The following is a 25,272-nucleotide window of genomic DNA, read 5'->3' on the forward strand; positions in this document are numbered from 1 at the left end:
GGGACTAAGAAGGTGGATCTTGATTTGTATCCTGGATTTTTTTGGTAGTCCGTGTAGGGATTTGTAGATTTGTGTAGCAGATGTGTTGCAGCTGGAGATGAAGGCCAGTCCCCCTTTGCATTCAGAACAGATACTTACAGGTAAATGGGTGAGGGGAAGGCCAGATTGGATAAGGGTTTTGACAAGTCCTGAGTGGACAGGCCTTATATGGCAACATGACAGCATGAGGGACTGGATGTGTGGCTACTGCTGAGGGCGGAGTCAAGGATGACACCACGGTGGCAGGTATATGGGACTGGGAGAGGGTATTGTAGTTTTGGACACATTGAGCTTTAGATAGCATTGGGGCATCCAAGTGGAGAGATAATTAGGCCCTTGAAGTAAAAGAGGAAGAGAAGGGTCAGGGATGGTAAGATAGATTTGGGTGTCACCTGCATAGAGGTGCATAGTGGAGGCCGAATGAGCATATTCATTCACTGAGAGAAGCACTATGAGAAGAGAAAAACAGAGGTCCTAGAACAGAGCCTTGAGAAACCCCTAATGATAAAGTATGAATCATGGTTGTGTACACTATGTAGAAATAGAGCTCATGGAATCCACATGTGATACAGAACATAACACATATACTGTATAGTGTTGTTTTACTTTGTGTGGTTTCAACAGATTCTGTTTAACTGCCCACTTTGTCTATTAGACCGTGATGCTGGCTGGAGATGGATACAGGGGAAAGACCTCACCTCACACTCCAAATGAGAGGTTTGAAGGGGCCACCGTGCTAAAGGCTTTAAAGGTAACTTAACTTGTGTTCAACACCTGTAATATTGATGACACTGAGAAACTGACGGGGTGATTTTCAGTGATATATATAAATATATATACAGCAGCGCATAAAAGAGGGAGAATGACTAACATCTTGCCTTTTCTCCTAACTGTGCCCAACCACATGCTTTCCAGTTAAATCACCTATCGCCATTCCTCATCATTGTATTTATTTATATGTGTGTGTATGTGTATACATATATGTGTATACATATATGTGTATATATATATATATAGATATAGATATATATATATATATATATATATCTATCACACGAGCCATACCAGTCATTTAAATACTAGCCTTCTGGAGGGGAAATTATCACTGACTACCTCTGTAATCAGATCCATAATAGATAGCCCATCACCTTACACGATGTACAGTAGGTGGTGCTGTGCTTCTGTAGGCCAATAACTAGTGCTTTCTTGCCTTCCCCTGCTTTTTAGTTGATGATCAGATAAGTAACATTTGTCATTCAGTAATCTTCTTCTAATTTTAGTTCTATGGTTCATAATCTCTTCACAGTGCACAACTGACTAACAATACAATACATCAACACTTTATTTGTACAATAGTCTATAAGAAATTTTATAAAATATAGCGGTAGAGGGAACCACTTTAAAACTATAATAATGCTAAGCTATTTTTGGAGTCTTCGTTCATTACAATTGTTTTCTTATTCACGATGCATATTCTAAGATTTCCTCTTGATCTCTTCTCTTGAAAGTTTGGCTATGAAGGTCACATGCCAATGAAAAGCGCACGCTTGTTTTATGATGTGAGTGAAAAGGCACGAAGTATCGTACAGTCTTACTTCATGCTGAATACTACTCTCTTTTTCTCTTATACACACCTAGTGTGCAGGACAGCTCTGCTGGGTAAGTGAAGATGTGCTTGTTTTCTAGATATATCATTATTACCTTGTCACATTTTTATTATGAATATTTCCTATACAAATTTCATGAACCCAGTCTAATGCCAGGCAGAGTGGTGAAATCAGAAAAGGAATTAGTGGGGCACTAATTAATCACTAATCACTAATCAATCGGTTTTTGTTTCCCTATCAATACTTAGATTAATGGGTGGTATGACTTTTTGCTTACGTGCAGCTGAGCTGCATCTGTATTGGTACGCACATGCAAAGTATATAAATAGTTCTGCACAAACACCCTCATATCTGTTTAATGATTGAATTTAAATGTATGCAACAAGTTGTTGTGTCCATGTTACATACTCTTTATATTGTTTGTTGTGCCACGTTTATAGGCCAGCAGGACAATAGGAATGATTTGAGTCACCCAATTCATGCTGATAATTGTCTGCTAGACCCGGAAGCCAATGAATGTTGGAAGGAGTCTCCGGCCTACACATACAGAGATTACAGGTAATGAGAACTCTAGTGACAGACATCCCTTTACAAGTATTAGATTTGTTGCTAGATGTTCTACTTACATAATTCTAATCAAATGATTTTTTCTAGGCACACTCGTCCTGTTCATGAGCAGAAATGTAAAATATTATTTTACCTGCACAAATGTTCTTTTCAGTCATGAGTGTCGGTGGGCACAGTGCATGGTGCAGCCAATTTCAACTGTGGCCAAGCTGTTCCAATCGGGTCAGCATGGGGGATGGGGGAGAGGGGAATGGGATGAAAGGATAAGAACTTTAACTTGACCACCAAACAACAAGAAAAACATTATTTTTTTTTTTCATATAAAATGTGCACCCCACTTACTAGTACTATGGAGCATTAGTGATGAGCATTTGTTCAGCATTTTCCCCACCATCTTCTATCCCAAAACCAATTCACTACCCTCCTCACCTCAAACCATTTTCTTGTCATAATGAATTATGTTTATTACCCTTTATTTGCCATTGTGCAATGGCAATTCTTCTTATAGCCAATGTGTCAATCAAAGAGCCCTGTAAGTTGTAATGGGTACAAACAATGCCAGACTTTAAATGGTTTTCTTGCTATTTTAAAAAAAGTTTGTTACAGTAGGTGAAATAGGTATTTTCACCTCCGCTGGTTTATTTAATAAATTATTCTGTGAAAAACAATGCTTTTGAAAGAATTATGTTATATATTGTTAGTGCTGTCCACCCTCCCCAAGGCCCAGCTCTGCTCTTGCAAGAGTATACTTGGGGGCCACTTCTGGGCATATCGGGCCCGCCTCACCTGTACCCCCTGCAGTGGCGGTAGTTCTACCACTGGTTAGTCCAGTGGTTCCCAAACTGTGTGCCCACGGCTCCCTGGGGTGCCACAGTGATCTCACAGGGGTGCCACTGCCATGGCCGGTGGTAAGCAAGGCAGGGGACTACTTGGTAATTATCTTGGCTTAGGGGTGCCTTGAAAAAATTATTGAGATCCTAGGGGTGCCTCGAACTGAGAAAGTTTGGGATCCACGGGGTTAGTGCTTTGTTTACATACACAAGAAAGCTACAATTCACATGTTGTCCTGACCATGTCTTTTTCACAAATGCTCTTTTGAAGGACACCATACGAAGTGAAAACTGCAGGTTACTATTGACATTTAAACATTTGTTTTTGCCTTTTTGCAGTGCTCTCCTGTATCTCAATGGGGATTTTGATGGTGGAGAATTTGTGTTCACTGAAATGGATGCCAAAACTGTCACCGTACGTATATCCTATGTCTCTTCTATTCTCTGTCTCTGTCCTACTAAAGGAAAAGAAATAAATTGGTACCGATATCTTTCTATATTTGTTTGTTGATATGCAGTTGACATGTACCCATAGGGGTCTATTTATCAAGACCCTGCTATAATGAAGATTTTCTATTGCATTAGTAGAAAATCTTCAGCTGAGCAATTTATCAAGAAAAGTCACTGAAGCAGCTGAGTGATGCTCGGCTCCCCGGTGATACTGGCTGGCAGCAGTAAGAGAAGCCTTGCCGCCCACTAGGCCCGTGTAGAGTCCCTCTACGCATGCGTGAGCCAGCTTGCTGGCCCGCATATGTGCACTGGATCTGAAAGTCGGACTTGAGTATCCAGTTCCAGATCGGGGGAAAAAATAAAATATTATTAATAAAGTTAAAAACACAACAAAAACAATATGTTATTTAAAAAAATTAATTAATTAAAAATGGAAAAAAAGGAATCAGTTACAGTAAACCAAACAATTCCTGCATAATTGTAGCATTCTAAAAACAGTCGATCTGTGATTTTTTTTTTTTTTAAAAATTGATGTAATAGCATTAATTTAATTAGTTTAGCATTATTAAATGGAGTTTAATATGAAATAAATGCTGAAATGTGTATTTAATAATAAAAATCGAGATTGTCATACAGAAATACAAATGCAAAATAGTTTTCTTAAAATAAAACAGATTTGACACACAAATGTTCTGAGCACTCTCACATACATTTTGCGTATTCTGATGCCAATGGGAAGGCTACAAGATCTGGACAATTCATTAGTAGACTGACCATTTTCTAAAATAATTTAATTGTTTCTAAAAGTCTCTTTGTCCAAACCCCCGTCCTTTGTGACATAACAACAAGAGATGTGATGATACGCAAATCTGTTTTACTATGGTTTTTATTGCCCCTGTGTTCAGAAGCACATAAATATGCATAAGAAACATAACGATCCCAATTGTAAAGCGCTATGGAATTTGCTGGCGCTATATTATGATGTTGATGATGATGTTGGATTCCTTGAGAAGATAGATTAACTCACTGACACATTTCATTTTGCTGGTCACACTGGTTTCTCCAAACACATATTGTGTAAAGTATTGTTTTGATGTATTTTTCCTTATAGGAGTTATACATGAACTCATATAGGCCTTTCCAGCCAAAAGAATATGACAATATTTTAGCATGTGTGGAAGCTGGACATAAATCAAAGGTGACTGGTCGTCTGTGACCCCAGGCATCTCTGTATACTATCCCAGCCAGGTGACAAAACGCAGGCCACTGAAGCATACATCAGCATACACTAACCTCTTGTTTACCTACAGGAGTTTGCTAAGACCAACTTATACCTTTTAGGAGGGATCATGATCACATTAATATATTATTTTCTTAATTATCTTAATTATTCAAAAATCACAACCGTTCTTGAGAAAATACTCATTTCATTTATTTTCAGTGATTTGATGAACATGAGAAATTTTAGTTTATCCTGGAAATCATGTAAATTTTACCCAATATAGTCCAAGTTGTAGGCAAGCACAGGAGGCAATTTCAGGTGCCTATAATCTCCCTATAAGTCAGACATACTGATGAATATAGGAAGACAGATTGTTGTATATCTGTTTAAAGTACAAGCACGTGCAATGGCTCCTCTTTGCAAGGCAGTCTGATTTTTGTAGTTCTTTTTTCCCAGAGCAGAATGTACATATAAGGCCTGATTCATCTTGTAATGCAATTTGCGTTTTGTTTTTTAAAAATCGGACAGAAATTGTGTGCACATCTGTCCATATTCAAGTGCAAGCGATCTCAAGAAACGTTTCCATTTGAATGCAGCTATAAGTACGCTCTGACCATATAATACTTGTTATATGCAGACAGACAGGACACACTGAAGGATACGCACAATGCATAGTCCAATCAGAACATGTGGGGAAAAAATGAAATGCGTATGTTCTAAATGCATGCTGTGCATAAAATGCATTTTTACAGTTGCCATAGCTTGCAAACACATGTTCTGACATGCATACATACATCTGTCATCTCTATCAGGCACTTACACCCAGGGCCGCCATCAGGGGGGTACCCTTGTACCGGGCCCGGGCTCACCAGGGGGCCCGGCGGGGCACACTCATACCAGGGGGCCCGCTATCTTCAGCCTGGCTGTCGCTGTGACAGCCAGACTGAAGACAGCAGCGAAGACGCCAGGGCTGAAGGACTGTACCTTCAACCTTAACTTCCGCAGTGGAATGCGTGCGTTCCACCAACAGGAAGTTCCAAATGCCAAACTTCCTGTTGGAAGTTCAGTATTTGCATATGCGTTCCACTGCGGGAGGTAAGACCAGAAGTGTCTCTCTCCCCCCCTTTCCCCATGGGCCACCAGGCACCTGCCCATCGTACCCAGTCGGAAATATGGCCCTGGTTCATGGGGGGGGGGTCATCGGGGGGGAGGGGGCGGGGCCTGCTTGTCTGCCTGCCTCATTGTACTGGGCCCCACGATTTCTGATGGCGCCCCTGCTTACACCTGCCCTGTAGCTGGTGCAAGTGATACTGCTAAAAAAAAAACACCCCTAAGAGGTGCCCAGAGTTTGAATCAGATGAATGTGCGTCTGCTCGAACTCTGCGTGACCTTACTGTACATTGCCTACATGCATCCTTCCCTTTTGCTCCCCTGCTTTGCCCTTCAAATCGTAGGCAGTCGTGTAATTTGCATTTGGACTTGAATTGTATGGGCCTGAGTCATTAAGGCAAGCAAAGGAGTAAATGTTCTCTGGGACAAACCATGTTACAATGTAAGGGGTGCAAATCAGTTTATTATTTTGTACATAAGTTAAATACTAGCTGTTTTTTCATCTAGCACACAAATACTTGCTAGCTTTATTATTACATTGAAATATAAAGTTGATCTAGGACATGCCCTACCCCAACTATAAATCTGCCTCACATTTTAAATTTAGCTCCCCCTCCAATACAACATGGTTTTGCCCAGGTGCAAATGTTACTCCTTTTTTATGCTTTACTCTCCTTAATGACTCAGGCCCAATGTGTTCACTGCCATAAAGTCAATTCCTGAGCATGCACAGAGCAATTTTACACAATATACGGCTAGCAACAGAACACGCATCAGGCCTATAATGTTTGCTATATACTGTACACCGATCGGCCACAATATTAAAACCACTGACAAGTGAAGTGAATAACATTGATTATCTTGTCACAAATGCACCTGACAATCGGTCGAATATATTAGGCAGCAAGTGAACAGCCAGTTCTTGAAGTTGATGTGATGGAAGCACAAAAATTGGGTAAGCGTAAGGATCTGAGCGACTTTGACAAGGGCTGAATTGTGATGGCTAGATGACTGGGTTAGAGCTAGAGATGGTCACTGACCCCCGTGTTTTGGTTTTGGATTTGGATTACCTTCGTGTTTTGGTTTTGCAAAACCACCCTTGCGTGTTTTGGTTTTGTTTTGCAATTTTGTTTAAAAATCAATGTTTTTGTGCATAAAATATCCAAGAAACAGGTGGAGCACTAAATTAGGTTAAGTGAGGTAATTCTAAAGCTAATAAATTAGGAAGAAAACAGTTTAATCCCTGGTAGGCCGTCTTTAATTCTCCACACAAACCTGGTTGTCTTCCTCTTCATCTTTGCCTATTGGCAATGCAGCCATCGTCTTTGGGTGTATATTACACCCTCCACTTGTAGTTGAATAGAAAAAAAGCAGCCTGCATAGAATGTGGAATTAGAAAGTAAAAATAAATGGACCACGGTAGTTTGGTATCTGTCTGCATCAGACCCCCTCTCCACTAGGAGTAAAATAGTAAACTATTCAGCCGTTATAGAGTCTAGAATATAAATAGAAATTGAGAAAGGCAATTTGGTATCTGTCTGCATCATAATCATCAACATCCTCATTAGTGCCCTCGTCGCCTACACAAATCTCCCCCTCATCCTCTTCTATTTCCAAAGTGGAATCCTCAATTGGTGTATCACCGTCTACACTCGGGCTGTTCAGGTACACATCAGCAGAACTGCTGAAAGGGCCCTCTTTATGGGTACATTATCAGAATACTCACGATTAGACATACCACTGTTGGATGGACTCTCCACAGGGATTGGTGTCATTTGTGAATCAGAGCATTATCCTCTAATGCCTTACTGTTATCTTGCAGCTCGGCTTTGACGCGTAACAGTAGTTGTGCACCAATTGTAGGCTCGGTAACTTTTTTGGATCTGCCACTAATAGAGAAAAGTGAAGGCCTCATTCTCTCTGTCACTGCGTGTGTAGAATGGCATGTTGGGAATTATTTTTTTATCGGCACTTAACTTTTCCTCAGTTACACTTCTTTTTTGCTTCAACACAGTAAAAAAATTTTGGGTGTGTGTTTTTTGGACTGATTTCGAAACACTGTGTAGTTTGACATCGCCTTGCCCAGATGACGTACTGGGAACACTACCATCAGGACTGCTGACAGAACCTGGTTGCTCATTCTGCTCATATGTGGACTGCTTTGAATCCATTCTGAGCCCAAAGCACTTGTAGTGCTAAAAATTATTTGGTAGATACTGCTGAGAAATATGACTTTTCACAGCCAGAAATATTTATGCACAATTATGGGGGTCACCCCAAAAGCACTGGGAAGTGCCAAATATAAAAAAAAAAAAAAAAAAACTCCTATCCTCCTCTCTTCTCTAGCGATTTTTGTTAGCACAATTGGAATCAGAATATTGTATTCTCTGTCCCTGCTCTAATCAGCCTGTGACTACACCCTGCTCTCTCCCTCTGTCAAATGGCGATGGATTGCTTTGGAGGCGTGTATTTATAATCTTCAAGTATCGTGAGAACCGAGCCCCGAGATCCGACGACGTCATGATGACTTTCGGCCTCGATTTGGATTCCGAGCGGGCGGGAGAGTACCGAGCCTGCTCGGCTCGGCACTCGGATACCCAAAGTTCGGGTGGGTTCGGTTCTCAGGGAACCGAGCCCGTCCATCTCTAGTTAGAGCATCTCCAAAACGGCAGGTGGTGTGGGATGTTCCCGGTATGCTGTGATTAGTACCTACCAAAAATGGTCCAAGGAAGGATAACCGGTAAATAGACAACAGGATCATGGGCACCCGAGACTTATTGATGCGCAATCACAATTTACAGGACTTAATCGGTCTGCTGCTAACGTATTGGTACTAGATACCACAAGACATCTTCAGAGGTCCTTTAGAGCTCATGTCTTTACAGTCAGAGCTGTATTGGCGAGACGAGGGGGACCTACTCAATATTAGTCAGGTGGTTTTAATGTTGTGGCTGATCATTGTATATTTTGTATAGTGTAGCAAATGTACATACATAGCATATGACTATTTTGGCTAAAGTAGGAATGCCCCTGTGAAACTCTTGCTCTTGTCCCTGCTTGCCACACTTCAAGTCACTGACTTTTGTTGAGCACATAGAAAGACCATTAAGGCAATGTATTTATATATTGTAATTTTCTCTCCTCTTAGCATATATGACCCACACATTTTTTGACAGCTCCCAACTTGCTAAATCTGAGATTGTATATTTAAAGTGACTCACAGTATATTAACCATTTGTCACTTTTAAATTAAGTTCAACACTGGGCAAGGAAAGAACTATGTTTGTAGTATACACACATCACTTTAATGCTTGATATGGTAATACTGAATATGTGTAATTGACTTTGGCTCCCTCTAGTGGCATGCTGTATACAGTTGTATAGTAGTTTGCGTTTGGCCTCCACAATGCAAAGACCAGGATATTATTCAGTAATTATAGCTGTTCATACTTTGTTGATATCATCTTTCATTATAGCTGGGAGTGTTCACATAGTAAAGAGAAATGTCATTATTTTAGCCTGAGAAAATATATATCCAAAGGTCACATGAAGGATGCCATTCTCACAGCCTGCAAAGATTGCATTTGAAATCTTCACTAAAGAAATACACTTACATCTAATGTAACCTTAATGCAAACGAGAACTTGTGTATCTTATTGAAATACAGATCAAAGTAGTTATTTACAGTATATAAACTGTAAGTAATTAGGATTTGTGTGATACTTTCATTTCATATTTATTTTTGTATTATGTATGCATATGTAAAAACTGTACTGTATTTTTATTATAAAAAGTTTACTTTAGAAGTGTAAGGTGCCCCCAAATGAACGGTTCCCTCTAATCCTGTCATCCTGTTTCCAATGCAATATGCTTTATTGATTTGAGGTTACACACCTCGGCCAAATATACATGTTATGTGCTAATTTATTATAATCATCATATCATTTATTTATATAGTGCCACTAATTTCGCAGTAATTTCGCAGTGCCACACACACACACACACACACACACACACACACTAGGGTCAATCAATTTGATACCGGTCAATTAACCTACTAGTATGTTTTTGGATTGTGGGAGGAAACCCACACAAACACGGGGAGAACATACAAACTCCACACAGATAAGGCTAAGCCACTGTGCTGCTGACCACACAGATAAGTGTATGATGTATATCTTTGGCACAATGTCGGGAGCAACTGTGAAGCAATGTCAGGATGAGTAATAAACTTCTTGCCTAAATATGACTGATGACCGCATTGGCCAGTTTGGTGAAACTTCTGGTGATGAATCCTCGGTACATGTTCATATCTTTAGAAAAGACTCCTCCTCTTCACGGTTTATTTGTAATTCACCATTAAACTTAACAGTGCAGAACAGTTGATATAACAAGTCAAACATAAAACAACTACGTGAAAATAGAACAAGTACATATGAGATTGATGAAGATGGTGCAGACACAAGGCAGAGGGCAGAGAGTGCCCTCCTTGCAAGAGCTTACAATTTAGAGACACAAGCATAGTGGCACCTTTTTATATTACACATATTTACGTGATACATACTGTATTATCTACACGTCAGAGGTGAAATAATGAAAACATCCAAGTGCATAGGATGAATAGTGATAATTAAGCACTCAACTTTCCACTGTGCTTAGGATTCAATAGGGTATGTAGGCAAGGGGGTAACCCATACTTTAAAAACCTCCCCTTCAGCAGGGGCAGTCTGGTCTGGGGTGCAGGGGGACACTTCACCCCCCCCCCCCCCCCCCCCCCGGGTCAGTCCCATAGTGGACTACCTTGGGCTGGGTAATTGAGCCACCTACACTTTTTTTCCTTTAAAACATTCCTAATAGGCTGCGGTGTCGAGTCTTGTCCGCCGGGCTAACATTTACCAGCCCTCCCCTAACCAGGCATGTGGAGGGGGAGCATGGCTCTACAAATCCCGTCACTTTGGCTCTGCCGTCATTGTGTAATGTCACTATTACATCATCATGCTGAAGAGGGTGGGGCCAGAATTATGTGAATCACGTCATTGAGGCTCCCATCCCTTCCAATTCACTAGGAAGTCGGGATTTGTGACTAAGGCCTGCTTTCCCAGGGGTCCGAGAGAACTATCCGAAATTCTGGAGTCTTCCGGACATTCCAGGAGAGTAGGCAAGTATGGTGTAACCATAGCTGTGGTAGTTCTAGATGGGCTTAGCTACTTAGCAGGCCCAGGACTCAGAAGAAAACATGGGGGCCCCTACTTTATGGCTGTTTGGTTTGGCAGCTACTAACGATAAAAAGAATGTGTGTGCGTTCAGGCACCTATGTCCATTCATCTCACTATTGATGTGGATATAAAATATCTGATTTAAATTTAAATTTGAACTCATTCAGTCTCTTTTCCCCAGATCAGTACAGTATGTGCTCCAATCACAAGTAATACTTTTTTTTTTAATAAGCTGCAACCTTGTTTCTTTACAGGCTGCCATAAAGCCTAAATGTGGTCGCTTGGTTGGGTTCTCTTCTGGAGGGGAGAATCCTCATGGGGTTAAAGCTGTAACCAAAGGACAGAGGTGTGCTGTCGCTCTCTGGTTCACATTAGATCCAATGTACAGAGAACTGGTGAGTTGCACAAAACATACGGACAATCTGATTTATATATCGCGGTAACAGTACTTGTTTAAGATGGTTTTTTTCTGTTGGTATTTGCTACCACTTTTATTTAAAATAAACTGTGGTTGATTTTGGAGTTTTCAAAAATAAAATCTCCCAGCCCTCAAATTTCTCATAGGAGAAATAGGAAAATAAATATGCAGATTGAAAAAACAAACATGCCTTACGTCTCTAAAGATTTATTTTACATTTTCTCTGTTCTCCAAAAGCTAATAGATGAAAAGAGCGCCCTTTATGTGTCAGGGAAATACATAGTGTGTATATATAATATACATTATACACGCACACATATAGATGTGTACGTATTCATTTGAGCTTTTCTGCTTTCAGGAACGGCTGCAGGCAGATGAGGTCATACAGTCGATAAACCATAATGGTCGGAGCAGTGGAGGAAGTGAAGAGCTGAGTATCAACCCAAAGGATGAACTATAACAAGGGATATTTTTTATTAAAAAAAGTATTTATTAATAATCTTATTAGAACATTTTATTTTTGTACAAAACATAAAATGTAATGTAAATAATAAGCAGAAAAGAAGATCCAAAATATATTTCCCCTGAAGATTTTTTTTTTATTTTTTTTTCTTGTTTTTACTTCTGTATTGTTTTTGTTTTCTGGAATTTACTACTGAGAATTGTACTGTATTTATGTTGCTAGAATGTTATTGTTGCCAGTATTCTTATTAGTATTAATTCCATGACAAATACCTTTTGTTCTTATTACGTGCAGTGTGCATTCTGCTACTAGAAGAAAACCTGCAGAAAACTGCCTTGTTTGTTTGGTCAGAACGCATCACACATCTTATAATGTAAATTAATATGTTGGGCTGTTTCAACGACTCTATTTATTTATCTGCATAACTTTATCATTGCGAAATAATATATTTATTTTGTACAATACTGAAAAAGAATAAAATCTAATTTAACCTTATAATGAAAAATAGCAGGGCATTGGATGAGCTTTGTATGTTGATTTTAGTTTTATGTAACAAAATAAAATTTTGCCACAATGATTGTAAAAGAAAAGTGTTTACAGGATCAAGCTGGTACCATGATTAACACAAGGAACATATGGGGTGCATAGACCTTATTTGTTTTCTGCTTTCTCAAATCCATTACCTGATACTGATATTACTATATTGAAATAAGTAATTGTACACATGGTATTGCAATAGGAAAAGTAAGTAGGGGAAATACATAAATAGATGTTATTAGATTTATTAGTGGGTCAAATGTGCTGCGGTATATCATAGAGGAACTGTAAGAAAAGAAGAGCAAATGTTTTGGGATTTGTGATACAAGTACAGCACATGTGTTTTTGACTTATGAATATATCAGTTTCTTCCTGCCTGACTTGTTTGGGTGGAAAATAAATTTCCCACGCCTTAAGGAAGTTGGGCTCTTTTATTAACAATCTGCCCACCTTGCGTGAACCCTAAAACAATAAGATTGCTGACTATCATGACACGAACATCTTGATTCTCATGCACTCAGCAATTCTGAATGTCTTTCCTCAAACTATTTAGCTTATGAATTTTCTCTGTTTTGTAGAATGTACCTGTTTGGGTTCGGTCTGTTGTTTCATGAGCTCCAGGCACTGAATTGGTAGTAAACAACCTATATATGATGGGAATAAAAATACAGCAATATTCAGTACTGCATGATTGAAACACTTGTGTTCTATTTTGTCCTGACAATTGGCAATCAATCTGAGGAAGAGGCATTTTTTTTTTAAAAAAAATTAATAAAACCTCTTTAATGTATATATGGTGTAAAGCAAAAAAAACTAGTGTTACTGCACCATACAATTTGCTTTTCAGAATTACCAACTTAGATTGTTGTTGACAACAGTAGGTAGCTTATAACATAAACTTCTTTCACACTTTAGCTGCAAAAACTGAAAAGGAACATTGCAGATTTATGTAAAATTCCTTTTGTGAAGTTTTAATCTGCTCATCTCGATCAGGGATCCTGAAGTCCAATCTGTAGCTAGAACTGGATGACAGAGCAGGAACTTGACTCTGACATTGACATCGATGACTCTTTACTGGAGTCTTAGGATGTACTGTGACGAAACATGCAGTGGCCCTAGCAGATGTATATTTGTATTTGTGGATGTAACCAGAGATGGTCAGGTGGGTGTAACTGTTGGATTTCCTGGGAGCCACTGTGTCCATCACATCACAATACTGTGGTCTCAAACACTGCTGCATAAGTGATTGTAGCAGGGGTGACCACACACAGAAACAGGAGCTGTAATGTCAGAAGGAATATCTTGATCGCCCCGTAGTGGAGTGGACCTGTTATTTTTTATTTCTAAAGTGCTGCACAGAGTCCACAATGCTGTACAATGTGTGGAGACAGCAAACCACATCAAATAAAGCAATGAGCAAACAGCATTCATTTTACATTAATTGTACAAAGCATATTACAGTTACATAGTAGGGCAGAACAACTGTCCGTTACATGATGATCAAGACAGAAACAAGCTGCTTAGTGCTGGGTGAGGGGCAATAGAGTGGAGGGAAGTGGACAAAACTAGGAGCATAACAGCATAAAAAAACCTATGTCCGGGAGCATGGGTGGAACACACAGGACCAGGGTACTGAAGGCGAAGAGTAAGAGATCAAGTAGAGGATGAAAGACCTAGGTGCCCAGCTGAGTAGGATTTTTAAGGCAGGAAAAAATTAGGAAAGACAGCCCTGCTTGTGAGAGCTTACAATCTAGAGGAGAAGGACAGATGCAAAGAAGGTGACACCGAGAGGGCAGTAGGTGGGAAGGGGGACAGTAGGGATGATTTAGGAAGATGCTGGTAGGCTTTGATGAAGAGAGGAGTTTTTAGAGCATGTTTCAAGCCTTAAACACTAATGGATAGTCTGCTTGGGCATGGGAGTGAGTTCCAAAAGTGGGGTGCAGCACATGCAAGCTATTAGAGCCAGGAGCAAGAAGAATGTGCTGAGGAATGTGGTTAGAGATGTAGAGGGGAGAGCAGTGGTTGAGGGATTTAGAGGTGTTCTTGAAGAGTTTGAACTGGATTATGTAGGGGATAATGATCCACTAGTAACTGGCAGAGTGGGGCACTGACACAGAGTGATGAGAGGAGTAAATGAGATGTGTTGAGGATGTTTTGAAGTGGAGAAAGGTGGGTGAGAGAGAGCCTGGAGAAGATGAGGTTTTAATAGTCAAGGCAAGATACTGGATGATTGTTTTGGTTGCACCCAAGGTGAGGAAAGGTCTGATCAAGGAGATCATGCAGGTGGAAGCAACATGATTAGGAGAGGGCATGAATGAGAGGGTGGAGTTAAGGATACCACCTAGGTAGCATATTTGTGGAATAGAGGGTTAGAGAAAGCAGTAGGACATCCAAGAGGAGATAGCAGATAGCCAACAGGAGAGGAGAGGTTCATTTGTGTATATTTAGCATAAAGATGGAGGCCAAAGGAGCTGATAAGATTATTAAGGGAGACTGAGAGAGGATGAGGAGGGAAGGTGGAGTTAGGATGAGAGAAGGAGTGGTTGGAAGGTTATAAGGTAAACCAGGAGAGGACCATGTCATAGAGGCCATTAGAGTGGAGGGTTTGGTTGACTGTAGTCGTGGAAAATGTTTATAAAGGAGACAGTCATTGCGAGAGCGTGGATTTCTCTGGTGACGCTTGGCAGTTCAAGAGCATTTCTGAAGCCAGTGTTTCAGTTTAGAATGCCATTGTTGTGGTGTGAATTGTTAAAGGCTAAGTGACAGTCATTGCGGTGAAATCAGGGGCAGATGTAAGGGTGCATTTGTAGAATAGAGAATCTGGTCAGGGCCAGAAAGGGTTTTGATGGGGAGAGCTGTGAGTCCAACAAGGAGGAGAAAAATAAACCCATGCCACCACCTTGGTGGAATCCAGGTCTAGGGGTATTGGAGAAGGAAAGGTGCCCAAAGGAGAGCTTGACAGGAGATGGGGTGACCGTGATGTCAAGAAGGTCAAGGAAATTTGAGATGATTCCAAAGAACACAGAGGAGGGTGGAAATTGTATAGCTTATTAGAGTGAGCTGTGTTTGAAGTAGGAAGGCTGAGAGGGGGAGAGGGTGAAAATGGAATGGGAAAGTGGATAGTGAGGTAAGTCAACATACATCAGGAGGAGATCGGGGAAGAGATGTGGGAATAGAGCTTAACATAAAAAGAGCAATAGCCATGTAGTTTCAGTGTGCTGTGCGGAGAGCGGGACAGCGGTAGGAGGGGACATCATGAAGGAGGCATAGGATAAATGAAGATGAGGAAATAGAGGGGGGGCTGGGGACTTAGTGGGGAAAGAAGAGGAGAGGGGAGGTGTAAGACATGAGGTTGAGCAATATAGGGCATAGGCAAGAAGCAAGTAAAGAGTACGAGGCAGGAAAATTATGGTCTTTCCAGGGGTGTTGGAGGGGTCAGACAGGGTTAAGCTGGGTACACACTACAGAGTTTTCGTCCAATAATCAGCTCAACCAGCCGACATACGACTGCTCATTCAAAAGTCGGGTCAGTGTGTGTAGTGACACGATGGTCGAAAGTCTGCCCAAATGGACGATTGTCGCCTCATTTGGTTGGTTGTACCGTTTAATATTTTCATTCTAATCTCGTTTCCGTTGTGTATTGTGTATAAGCTTCTGACCGATGTTGTTTCAGTGTGTGTACGAAATTGCAATCATTGCTCACGACAACATGGCTGTAAAAAGTCGCTAAAGGGACGTCCGCTCTTCCCTTTATCGTCTAAAACAAGGCTAGTGTGTATGCAGTCCATGGACCGAGCGATCAGACCATCTCGATTGTATGTAAAATCGTTCGGCATAAAAAGTTGGTGGAAAATTCTGTAGTGTGTACCCAGCTTTAGGGAGAGAGGTATGACAATGGTAAATAGAGAGTCAGATAATAGATACGATAATGGCAATTAACAGTGACAATACAGAACACTAGTGCAGGGAGGAGAGGGAAGAGGGAGAGAAAAGGTGAGACAATGGCAATAGGAACAGTGTAACATCAGAGAGTGAGGTATGATATTGTTTTATTTGTCTTAATTGCCAATGAGGTATGATAATGGTAAAAAACAATGGCAGTTCAAACAATGACAAAGCAGTGGCAATAAAGCAGTGTAAAGGGCAGTTGTGAGGCACATGTGACTAGGGGTAAGTAAGAAGCGGAAAGCAGAAGTAGCAAGAGATATAATAGGAGGGTGACTTCAGTGGGAATATGAGGTTAATGATCATACCATGACATTAAAGATGAGGCTAGGTTATTGAGTATACAAGGATAAGGCTAAACTTATATTCTTCTAGATTGTATGCTTTCACAAGCAGGCCCCTCTTATCCTCTTCCTTTGTTACCTTTCTACTTGACTCCCCTACTTGATTTTCTCATCACTAGGCTCCTGCCCTTGGTCTTATTTTCTCCCTTGTCTTCCCACCTCGCTGGCTTTAATCCTGTTGTTGCGCCTACACTCTGTGGCACAGCTAAAGCTTGCTTTATTTCTCTCTCCCCTCTCTTGCTTGCTTTAGTTCTCTTCCTCTTCCACTCTCGAGCTTCTTAGTATCCTGCCCTTCCCTTATGCCTCCTTAGTACAAGTAGATTCATAATTTACTGCACTTTGTTTGTATTGCCAGTATGCCATGTGCTGTTTTGTCCTATGATCTGCTTGGATGAGTGTTTACTGTACTTTTTTTTTGTAATGCCCTGTTGGTTGTGTCCTGTTTTGTTTTTTCCCATACTCTATGAACATCGCTGCGGACACTTTGTGGCACCTTATAAATAAAGGATAATAATAAAAAATATACATTTATAAAAACATGTAGGCATCAAAAAACTCATATAGTATGGAGGAACTTTAGATCTGCAGATCAGTGGAAGTAATTTCTGGATAGTGAAGGGGCATGCGGTGCAACCAGGGGCCCACCTGTGAGGGAGGGGTGAGCTGATGATAGAATTGGCAGTGGTTATTTGTCCCAAAAGAGGGAAGGGAACAGGGTGCTGATTGAGAGTGGAGGAGTGGTAGAGAGTAACATACTGGGTCAGATGCTGTGGTCCACTGTTCAGAAGGCCCCACAAAGGTGTTATTGGGAGGTATCGAAGACCTGTTGAATGAGAGAGGGATCAGGTATCCGTTAGGAGGTGGAGGCGGGGGTGCAGAGGTCTGATGGTGTGAGAGGCAGAGACACATCCATTATTTAGGTTGGCCTAGTCCCTGGACTGATGGAGGTTGGTATCTATTGAGTCATCGGGAGGAGGGATGCTTTCCAAAATCCCAAATGTAATTTGATGCTTTCATGGACTTCTTTTTTTAAGTGGTTAGTGCAGTGTTGGCTAACCTGTGACACTCCAGGTGTTGAGAAACTACAAGTCCCAGCATACCCTTTCAGCAAGAAGCTGCTATATATATTGGCAAAGCATACTGGTACTTGTAGTTTCACAACACCTGGAGTGTCACAGGTTAGCCAACACTGGGTTAGTGTTACTCACAAACTCTATCTCCATGTAGTGAGCTTTCCATTCTGCCGATTGGGTGGCATCCTACTTAAATACTATATATGGGAGGGCACACAACTCCTTCCTGGTGGGCTCCTGTGACTCCAGATGGCCCCCTGTAAGATGACTCAGACGTGAGATTGACCCACCCGCTTCACAAATCACAGGCTGCATGCACTGTGGTGATTTTGCTGGAGACGAGCCACCGGAAATTAGAGCAGGTTAGGCCACTAGAGATACTTTAGGCAGCGTGGTTATTGTAGCATAGTAGTGACAGAATGTAATAGATAACAGCCGCTGCTGTATTAAGAGGAGCAGGGAACAAAGGAGGGCCACAGATGTTGGAGCATCAAGGATTATATGGCCACACTTCGGGTATAGGAGCTTGTGCCCTCCAAGCAATGAGACTCCCCCTTAGAAATGGTTCACAGACAGCAGGCAAAGACCTGAGCTGAGCATAAGAAGATGCAAACCAAATTATGGGGGAAGAGGGCAGGAGTGCCTCACATACCGCCTTTGGTGCAATTATTCCGTCTCCATTTTTGGCTTTTTAATTCATTCTCGATGATGGTATTGTATACTTTAATGCCTAGATTCAATTTTTTGTTTAGGGAATACCTTTTTTGTTTAACAGTTTACCCTAATTAATTTTAGATGGCTTTTGCAGACAAATTGATCTTCACTTTGGTAGCCTACTGGAATAAATTTATTTTATATTTTATAGGAATTCAGTAGGATCATCAAGGCAAGTTGGGAAAAATCATGTAACCCCAAAACATACTCTGCTTTTTCTCACAAATATGTTTAATGTAAATATGTAAGCTATAGGACCAGCAACCAAAGTGCATAATTCATTTTTTTTTAATAATCTTTTTACTTAGCATTTTTTAATACAAACTATAAAAGATTTGTACAATAATATGTTTGTTGGATACATAGTGACTGTGAACATCGATCATCATTAAAACATCTCGACTGTATAATAAGCTTTGCTTAACTACTACTAAGTCCTATTTATAGAGATATAAATAGTAATTTACTTTTTTACATCAATAGTCGACAAGATGTTCTATTAAGCACGAACAAAACTAAAGTAAACTTAAACAAATTTAAACCACCTGGCACCTCATCACTGTATTATAAACAATTCAACTGGTACAGGTCATGTTTTTGAACATATGTGTCAATGAGTATATTTTCCCAATGTCTCCAAGACATTACTCTGACACTCTGAAGGAGGGGAGTAGGAACACAGTAGGGGAGAGTCACTGCTTTCAGTACTTGTAGATTTTCACTTTCAGCAGATCTACCAACGCTCAAATTTTTCTTTGTCTCAAGTTTTTCCATAATTTGCCTATAAATAAACCTGTCCATAGATTTAAAAAGTTTTATAACACTGGATTGGGCATCGTGTTTTAAGTTTTCTAGATACGGGCCCCATTTCGCATAAAACTTGGATATACTTTTCTCAATAGCTGGAAGTTACATCTTCTGTCAAAACAGAGACTATCTAGCAATTCGGGTTTTCCTCATTTAAAAATAGGGATGTCGAAGAAGTCCATTTCTGCAGTACTGCTTCTTTTGGCTAGTGTATCACTAAAATTGGTTTAATATTCCTGGTTCGCAGATTCAGGCTCCAGTTTTCAAAGTTAGAGAAAACTATGGGTATCAGGTCTTACTGTAACCAGAGTCTCAAGATTGTATTTACAAATATTATTTTGTTCCAAAACCTATCAATTTTCCTACACTTCCAGAAACTATGGTAAAAAGAGGCATTTTTCTTCTTGCACTTTAGACATATATCAATTTCTTGGCATATAAAGCTTCTTATCTGTGCTTGGAAGATATAAGGGGTGGGGTACCCATTAGCGAGGACCACAATTTTGACAAGACAGGTGTAGACACTACAATGCCAATAGTTATAGTGACATGTAGCAAATGTAGACTTACATAGAAAGTGAAAGTAAAAATTTGCGACAACACTGAATGCCAGAAGTTTGATTTTCCTTACTTAGGTTTCCGACAGTGAGATTGATGGAGTTAAGGCGACGATACGACCATCTGCCTCCAGGATAAGGTACAACTGTTAATGCAAAAGGTAAAATAAAAAGCGTAGGAGATCTGTCTTGTAAACACTATTAACTGTAGTGCTGGCAAAGTTTATAGTCTTTATAGGCGCCATCCTTCTACCAGAATTGCCAAACTGCATTTGCACTTTTAAATTGGATTGAGTCTGTATTTGTGTTTTGTAAAATGCACAAATGTTTAAGAAAAGTGGATCTTATTTTGACTGATGTTTGATAATGCACCCAAATATTCGTATTTCCAATCATTTCTCGTTGGAAAAGGGGCCAGAATAGCCAAATCCACCCAACCCATTTGTAATGTGACCATGCCTTTTTCTAAAACTGCACATACCTATTTTGGCCACTGGAAACCAGGATTTTTAGCAAGTGTGCATTACTGTGCAACTGAGTGCTGGCTACTGTTCACTTGCATCATCTCCTTCAATGGTTACATGCTCAATTACAAAGCTACAACATTCACACACCTATTTTTTTTGTGTGATTGTACCAATTTCTATGGGTTTATACATGACAAGCCACTATTAAAGTAATTCTATCGTTTTCAAATAAGCATCGCATAGGTGATTGTATTGTGTTTCCAAGGCACAAAGTAATTTATTTTAGCAGATGTAAAAAGTTAACAGTTCAATACATGATTATTATATAATACAGTACAGTACAGCCAATACCAAAAGATACATACCGCTGCTTTCGCATGCGCTTCGCTGTGCTCCCACGGGTACCAGTGAACAGTAGTTCGCTCTTGAATACTGTGGTCAGAGAATGACTGAAGCTAGTGGGAGTGCAGCTATGAATATATACATTCAGTGTTACAGAGAGAACAATGCAGATGACGTGGCTTGCTTCTATAGGTCCAGACTTCAGGTGGGACCAGGGTAAACAGGTCATAGGCTAGTTCAAACAACCCCCTCAAAGGCTGAGGTCAACATTCCAGATGATTCTCCCTCCCAGAAACCAGTTACAACTAGTCCATTACCATTTTACAGTTTGATATCACTCTGACTATTTATTCCCTAACATAAATAACTAGAGTATGCAATATGCGATCTCTACGGCGAATGAACCGGACAGCTGCTGATGAATAGGGGATTAAAATTATATCAGACATGACACTTTTCCTATAACCTGAACCTTAAATAACACTGAAGTGTACATATAATCATAATATATAAACTAATAATAAACTAAATACTATCTGCTCATAAATCACTGTGGATCGGAATCATTTTATATATGAAATATTTAAATAACTAAATGTTGTAGTGCGAGTGTGTGCGTATTTTACACGTGTAGCGTGACATACTGAGTGCAATCCCACAACAAAACAATGTTAACCAATATACTTTCGTTCATCCAATTATACGACTTCGACACCATGATAGTGACTCTGGGTGTGAAATGTTGGAAGGTCCTTAGCAGATCAGAGTTCATTGCTAAAAATGGGCTAGCCATGGGAAAAAAGATGGGCTACCCAGCGGAAAACACTTCACTTGTAAACCACTGTGCTGCAGGTTGGATCTGTGAGTCTGTGAATGCGGTGGACAGCGTGAGAAGCAAACTCTGATCAGTAGCCAATCAAGAACTGAAACTTCTGCACGGATATCTAACTGATTTGATTGGCCAGTAACTGTGTTGTCATTAGAACAGAGGTGTATAATTCTACTGTGTCCTCCCACCAGAGATCTCCCCACTTGCTGAACATCACCACCCACTGCAGCAAATGCCTCTCCCTGGATGTGCACTGGTAGTAGTGGTTCTTACTCATCCAACTGCTGAGAAGTCACTAGCAGGTAGACACAAAGTGCAGCATGCACCTCATTCTACCTTCCATCTTGCTTGGTAAATTTATTTTCCCTGGTGATAATCTAGATGCACTTGCACAAATTGAAATGCAGAGAGGGTCCAAAGCTGCTTTTTCACTGTGGAACAGCCATTTTGTGCATATGTCAATGTGTCTCAGAAAGCTGCTTATAAACACTCAATTGTTTTGAAAGTACAGATTATTTAGGTGGCTTCACTACTAAAAGTAAACTTTCTAACCCTCATTTATTCAAGTGACAACATTATCAGTGAGGTGCAGGGCCGGACTGGGACTAAAAATCAGACCTGGCATTTAAAGCACACAGGCCCACGTGTTGTTGGCTCCATGCACTATATTGTTGCACACTGATGCTGGCGCAGTACAACATGATGTAGTATGAGTGTGTGTGTGGGGGGGGGGTATTTATTTCTCCTAATGACCCTCAACATTACATTATTAGCACCCCAATTACATCAATAAATACCATGACAATACATTATTAGTACCCAAATTACAGCAATAAATAACCCCCACACACACTCATACTACATCAATCACCCCCACATTACAGCAGCCGGCATCACCCGCACATTACAGCAACCGGCATCACCCCCCACATTACAGCGTCCAGCATCACCCCCCACATTACAGCGTCCAGCATCACCCCCCACATTACAGCGTCCAGCATGACCCCCCACATTACAGCAACCGGCATCACCCCCCACATTACAGCGTCCAGTGTCACCCCCCACATTATAGCAATACCCTCTCCTACTTATTAGCAATACTAAGCATTGTTACAATACATTAGCAATGTCTACCTTCTGACTCCCCCTGTCCTCCTCTCCCGCCCCTCTGCTTCAGACGATTCTTCTGTCCCCCCTACTTCTTCCACTCCTCCCCCACCCCTCCCTCACCTCACCATGCCTCCCTGTTCACTTGCCATACCCATACTCTCACCTCGCCCAACTTCACGCTCCTGTCCCCGCACTCCTCCGCGCACCGCTAACCTTGCCAACCTTATCCCCATCTCCCCTCTCCCCTCCCTCCCTTTCTCCTGTGCCCTCTGGAATGCTAGATCCGTCCGCAACAAACTCCCCTCTATCCATGACCTCTTCTTATCTAACTCTCTTAACCTTCTTGCCATTACCGAAACCTGGCTCACCGATTCCGACACTGCCTCCCCTGCCGCTCTCTCCTATGGCGGCCTCTCCTTCACCCACTCCGCCAGACCTGGAGACCGCCCAGGCGGAGGAGTGGGCATTCTCCTATCCTCCACCTGTACTTTCAGACTCATTCCTCCTGAACCCTCCCTCTCCTTCTCCTCTTTTGAAGTCCACTCTATCCGTCTCTTCTACCCCATCCATCTCCGCGTCTCTGTCATATACCGCCCCCCTGGGCCCTCCTCCCTTTTCCTTGACAACTTTGCTGCCTGGCTCCCACACCACCTCTCCTCTGACATCCCCTCCATTATTCTTGGCGACTTCAATATCCCTATTGACAACCCCACCGACCCTGCTTCCGTCAAACTCCTTGCCCTTTCTTCCTCCCTTGGCCTCTCCCAATGGACCTCCTCTTCTACCCACTGCCTTGGTCACTCCCTTGACCTTGTCTTCTCCCACCGTTGCAGTCTGTCCGACTTCTCTATCTCCCCCTTTCCACTCTCGAACCACCATCTCCTCTCATTCTCTCTCTCCTCTACTCCTGCACCCCTCCCCCCACCCAAATCTACCCGGTCCAGGCGCGATCTCGACACCCTTGATCCTGCTATTCTATCCTCCTCTCTAAACTCTCCTCTCTCCCCTTTCCACCCTGTCCTGCCCTAATCAGGCGGCCTCCCTCTATAACCAAACCCTCTCCTCCGCCCTTGATGCGATTGCCCCTGCCCAGCCCATCCACCTTCGCTGCTCCAATCCCCAACCCTGGCACTCCAAACTTACCCGTTTCCTCCAAAAATGCTCTCGTACTGCCGAACGCCACTGGAGAAATTCTTGCTCCCTGGCTGATTTCCTCCACTTCAAGTTTATCCTCTCCTTCTACAGCTCTGCCCTCTCGCTCGCTAAGCAATCCTTCTTTAAATCCCTCATCTCCTCCCAGTCCTCCAACCCCCGCCGCCTCTTTGCTACCTTTAACACTCTCCTGTCTCCCCCACCTCCCCCCCTCCCTTCCTCCTTATCTGCCACTGACTTCACCTCCTTTTTCTCCTCTAAAATCGCGGCCATCAGACTTGAAATCTCCTCCTCCACCCACTCTTCTGCCGCCCCCCCTCTCGCCCTTCCTCCCCCTCCACTCTCCCCCCCTCTCCCCCCAGCCACCAACTCCTTCTCTCCTTCCGCCCCACCTCTGGTGAGGAAGTCCACTCTCTCATTTCTTCTTGCCCCCCTTCTACCTGCCCCAGGACCCCATCCCTTCTCACCTTCTTCGCTCCCTTTCCACCTCCACCTGCTCCCACCTCGCTCACCTCTTTAATCTGTCCCTCTCCACCGGCATCTTCCCCTCCGCCTTTAAACATGCTCTCGTCTCACCCATTCTCAAGAAACCCAATCTTGACCCCACCTCACTCTCTAATTACCGCCCCATTTCCCTTCTCCCATTTGCCTCCAAAATACTCGAGAGACTTGTCTGCAACCGTCTCTCCACCTACCTCTCTGAACACTCCCTCCTTGACCCTCTCCAATCAGGCTTCCGCCCCCTCCATTCCACTGAAACTGCCCTGGCTCAAGTTACGAACGATCTCCTCTCGGCTAAAGCCATGGGCCACTACTCCCTCCTGATTCTCCTCGACCTCTCAGCGGCCTTTGACACCATTGACCACCCCCTCCTGCTTCACACCCTTCAGTCCATTGGCCTCTCCGGTACCGTCCTCTCCTGGTTCACCTCTTACCTTGCCGACCGTTTCTTCTCTGTTTCCACTTCTGATTCTCTCTCCCCTTCTTCCTCCCTTCCAGTAGGGGTCCCTCAGGGCTCTGTCCTTGGACCCTTACTATTCTCACTATACACCTCTTCTCTGGGTGCACTCATCAGCTCCTTCGGCCTCAAGTACCACCTTTATGCTGATGACACTCAACTCTACCTTTCCTCTCCTGATCTCTCTCCCTCCATTCTTTCCAGGGTATCCGCATGCCTCTCTGCCATCTCCTCCTGGATGTCCTCTAGATTTCTTAAACTCAATCTTGCTAAAACTGAACTCATTGTCTTTCCTCCCTCTCGTACCTCCTTCCCCTCTGACCTCTCCATCACTGTTGACAACTCATCTATCTCCCCTGTTCCCCAACTCCGCTGCCTAGGTGTCATCCTCGACTCCTCTCTCCTTTGCCCCTCACATTCACTCTCTCGCCAAATCCTGCCATTTCCAGCTTCGCAACATTGCCCGCATTCGGCCCTTCCTCTCCCAGGATGCCACCAAATCTCTCATCCATTCT

The 25,272-nt window shown here is 42.1% G+C and overlaps 1 protein-coding gene across 1 annotated transcript in view; it reads left to right on the plus strand.

Annotated features, from left to right (window-relative positions):
• P3H2 (prolyl 3-hydroxylase 2) overlaps positions 1-13,156 on the plus strand; it is a 134,321-nt gene extending 121,165 nt beyond the window's left edge. Inside the window, exons 10-15 of the mRNA XM_075202299.1 lie at positions 695-790; positions 1,548-1,698; positions 2,087-2,204; positions 3,383-3,458; positions 11,296-11,436; positions 11,818-13,156. Of these exons, the coding sequence (XP_075058400.1) occupies positions 695-790; positions 1,548-1,698; positions 2,087-2,204; positions 3,383-3,458; positions 11,296-11,436; positions 11,818-11,919 (684 nt within the window). The 3' untranslated portion in view covers positions 11,920-13,156. The remainder of the gene's footprint in view (positions 1-694; positions 791-1,547; positions 1,699-2,086; positions 2,205-3,382; positions 3,459-11,295; positions 11,437-11,817) is intronic.
• The last annotated feature ends 12,116 nt before the right edge of the window (positions 13,157-25,272 follow it).

This window comes from Mixophyes fleayi, chromosome 3 (genome assembly GCF_038048845.1).
Source record: "Mixophyes fleayi isolate aMixFle1 chromosome 3, aMixFle1.hap1, whole genome shotgun sequence".
Lineage (NCBI taxonomy): Eukaryota > Metazoa > Chordata > Amphibia > Anura > Limnodynastidae > Mixophyes > Mixophyes fleayi.